This window comes from Arachis duranensis, chromosome 5, assembly GCF_000817695.3.
Source record: "Arachis duranensis cultivar V14167 chromosome 5, aradu.V14167.gnm2.J7QH, whole genome shotgun sequence".
NCBI classification, from domain to species: Eukaryota; Viridiplantae; Streptophyta; class Magnoliopsida; order Fabales; family Fabaceae; genus Arachis; species Arachis duranensis.
In genome coordinates this window covers 9,913,447-9,917,626 of record NC_029776.3, presented here as the reverse complement: position 1 = coordinate 9,917,626, position 4,180 = coordinate 9,913,447, and the positions used below count along the sequence as shown (strand labels likewise).

At 37.5% G+C, this 4,180-nt stretch overlaps 1 protein-coding gene across 1 annotated transcript; it reads right to left on the bottom strand.

The window, feature by feature from the left end:
* Window positions 1-530: 530 nt before the first annotated feature.
* Window positions 531-1,466, bottom strand: LOC107487946 (uncharacterized). Its single transcript, XM_016108641.1, has one exon. It carries the CDS (start codon window positions 1,464-1,466, stop codon window positions 531-533), a length of 936 nt encoding a protein of 311 aa, XP_015964127.1.
* Between the last annotated feature and the right edge of the window lie 2,714 nt (window positions 1,467-4,180).

The window sequence follows — 4,180 nt, the reverse complement described above, 5'->3', positions numbered from 1 at the left end:
TCCATTGATTAGTAAAGTCTATTATTTCATTTTGACCAACTTCTATCAGAGGAACCGCTTCAACCCACTTTTCAAAGTAATCGATTGCTACCAAGATAAATTTATGCTGTTTCGATGAAGGAGGGTGGATCAACCAAATCAAATCTAAAGTCCAACCTCTAAATGGCCATGGCTTTATTATCGAATGTAACTTAGATGCTGGAATTTACTGTATCGGACCATGTTTCTGGCATTTTCTGACATGCCTTTGCATAATCGATACAATCTTTTATTATAGACGGTCAATACACGTGATTGCGATATAACACCCATTTCATCTTCTTCCCAACCTGATGGGCACCACATATCCCTTTCTGGACTTTGCCCAAAGCAATAATTTGATCATCTTGGCCTAAACATCTCAACAAACTTTCATCAATTCCTTTCTTATACAATTCATCAGCCATTATAACAAAATTCATCGCCTGCAATTTTATCTTTCTTTCAACTGAGGTGCTAGGATTTTTTAAATACTCAACAATAGGCTTTCTTCAATCATCGTTTTCCCATTCATCTATGCATAAAGCCTCTCTTTCATTCATAGGCACTAATATTTGATGGATACTAGCAAATTTTTTAAGAGTTTCTGGACCGATTCTATATCTCGAAGCAATTTGGGCTAATTTATTAGCAATTTCATTATGGATCTTGGGGATGTAAACCAAAGAAAATTTTCGAAAGGAGGTTAACAACTCCCAAGCAGTTGTTAAATACTTTTGCAACTTCTCATTATTGCATTTAAACTCCTTCGATAACTGCTTTAAAACCAACTGAGAATTCCCTAGTATTTGAACTTCTAAAGCCCCTTTACTAATTAATATTTCGAGACCCAAAATCAAAGTTTCGTACTCTGCCACATTATTCGAGTAAGGATATTTTAATTCAAACAAGAATTCTGATGGAATTCCCTCTGGTGAGATAATAAGAATTCCAACCCCTGAACTATCTTTATACTTCGATCCATCAAAATATAACTTCCAATAATCGACTTCAATGTCGATTACATTTGCCCTCTGGTCATTCAGATCTTTCGAATTATCTACAAGAAAATCTGCAATGATCTGACCTTTTATAGCTTTGGCCGGGACATACTGTAAATCAAACTCTGTCAAAGTTAGCATCCATTTTTCTAAACGTCCTCGTAACATTGGGAAACTTAACATATATTTGATGAGATCAGTTTGTGCTGTAACTTTCACCAATTTAGCCACCATATAACATTTTAGTTTCATACAGGCATAATATAAAGACAAACACAATTTTTTTATCGGGAAATACCTTATCTCGATATCAGTTAGCACCCGACTAAGGTAATAAACTGCCCGTTCATGCCCATTCTCATCATCTTGGGCTAACATACACCCAATTGTGTTTATATATGCTGCAATGTATAACTTCAAAGGGTCATGTGGACGAACATTCGCCATAATTAGAGCCTTAGATAAATAAGCCTTAATCGAATCAAATGCTAGTTGATGCTCATTCGTCCATTCGAACTGTGAGTCATTCTTTAATTTCACTAAAGATGCAAACACTCGAGTTTGATCAGAAAGATTCAAAATGAACCTTCGAAGGTAATTCACCTTTCCTAGGAAGGATTGCTCTTCTTTTTTCGATTTGGGTGCAGATAATGCCAATATTCCATCTACCTTATTTTTATCGATTGCAATTCCTTTTTTATGAACAACCAAACCTAGGAAGTTTCCAGCGACACCCCAAAAGCACATTTTAAAGGGTTCATTTTTAATCCCTTCTTCCTCATGGTGACAAATGCTTTTCTTAAGCGATCAATGTGTTGACTCGCTGAAATCGATTTGACCATAACGTCATCGATATATACCTCCATAAATTTTTTAATAAACCCATAGAATATAGCATTCATTACTCGTTGATAAGTTACACCAGCATTTTTCAAACTAAAGGGCATAACTACCCATTCATATGTACCTAACGCCCCAGGATAACGAAAGACAGTTTTGGACACATCATCTTCTGCAATGAAGATTTGGTTATATCCTGAATAACCATCTATAAAACTTAAAATTTCGTTTCTCACTGCAGAGTCGGTTAATATATCTGCAATCGGCATAAAGTACTCATCATTTGGAGTAGCATTATTCAAATCTCGAAAATCAATGCATACTCTCAACTTCCCATTTTTCTTCATCACAAGAACAATATTCGAAACCCATTCCACATATCGTGCATTTCGAATAAATTTCACTTTAATCAAGCGTTATATTTCTTCTTTAATCTTTTGATTGATTTTTGGAGCAAAACAACGAGGGGTTTGCTTTACAAGTCGAGCATTTGGTTTCAATGCTAATCAATGCTCTACAAGAGAACAATCGAGACCAGGCATCTCATGATAATCCCAAGCAAAACAATCTTTAAATTTATGTAAAAGATGGAAAAGTTTAGTTCAAAAAGGATCGACAAGATCTTTACAAATATATGTAATTCAAACATCATCAAGAGTCCCGAGATTAATTTCTTCCAAGGGATCTTGAGATTCAAACCCTTTAAAATGGTCATCATCCTTTACTAAATATTTTTCGAAACCCAAAGGTTCTAGATCATAGATGCAATCAAAAGAAAAATCAACAGATTCATTGGGAATTGAATGCACTTGATCATTTACTAAATTAACATCAATTTGATTTTAACACTATATATCTCTGCTACTACATCAGCAGTTCAGTTTGAAACATCACTTGGACTACATAAAGAAGAAATACTTATACTATGACTGAACTCGATTGAAGATATCGAGCTATTACAACTAATAGAAGAACTCAAATTCCTACATGATACCACTTCATCAGAAGAACCACTTTTATTTTATACATTAAGAGAATTACTTAAATAACTGTTTAAAATTACCAGGTAGTATGAAACATCCTGGTCCTGGTCCATTGAGAAATCTTTTATCCAGCCCTTAAGAGAGACAATCCCAGCTAGTTGGGCTCACATTTAATTGTGGGTAGCGTAGCTTCACCGTTAAACCCTCCGAAGACAAGTAATAGCCTTCACAATTGTAAGAGTTCAGTGTCCTATCAACGTCCAAAGGTTTCAATTTAGGACCATACATTATGAAGTCAACATTCAACTGTTCGACATACAGGTTTGAATATGCTTTAATGACTTCAGGTTTGCCATCTTCCGTCCAAAGAAGGACATTTTGATGTACAGTCGAAGGTACAGCTCCGACACCATGGATCCAATCTCGCCCCAATAAAGCATTATAGCTTGCTTTTGACGGTACTACCACGAACACAGTATTTTGTTCGGAGGACCCAACTTTTACACTCAAAGTAACTAGACCCTTTGCTGGGGTCGAAGCCCCACTGAAGTTCGTTACAGCAATATTTGTGGGGACCAAGTCATCAGGATGGTTTCCCACCTTCATCAACATCCTTTCTGGTAGGAGACTTATTGCTGCTCCCCCATCAATAAGAACTTTACTCACTTTGATCCCACTCAGAGTAGTAGTGATATGGAGCGGGCGAAGATGGGATTTTTGCGTCTCAGTAAGCCTCATAAAGTAACCCAGTTCATCCTCATATCGGATGAAGGAAAAAGCTCTTCGGCTTCCATATCATAGTCTTTCTCTGGGTCACCTTCATATTCCCCCAGAAACTTGGTCGGAATAATCGAAATCATTCCAACCATATCATCATCCCTTCTTCGAAGTACTCTTCATCGACATCAACTTCCTTACATTTGTTGACCACCGAAGATTGAGCTATTGTTTTACCTTTCTCCATCTTTGCAGGAGATGGAATTCCCTTCGGGCACGTCTCTCCATCAGAAGGAAAGACAATTCGGGAATGACCAGAAGACGTTGCCCCCTTGCTTATATTTGCTTGAGACTTCTTGTTTTGATTAGGGTTCCTTCTTCCTCTCCCTCTTGGATACCCTCTGGCTCGACCACGGTAGTGAGGCTATTGGTTTCGAGGAGGTCCCCGATGTCCCCATTGTGGGTTACGACGATAACGAGTATCCCGCTTCTGGAACTCCTGATAGTTCTGAATCCATTGAACACCTATAGCCTGGGAACGGCTCAAAGGTATAACTACATTTTGTTGAGGGGTCTTAGAACTCTGACCCTCTATACGCCGAATTAGCTGTCTTTGGCGCA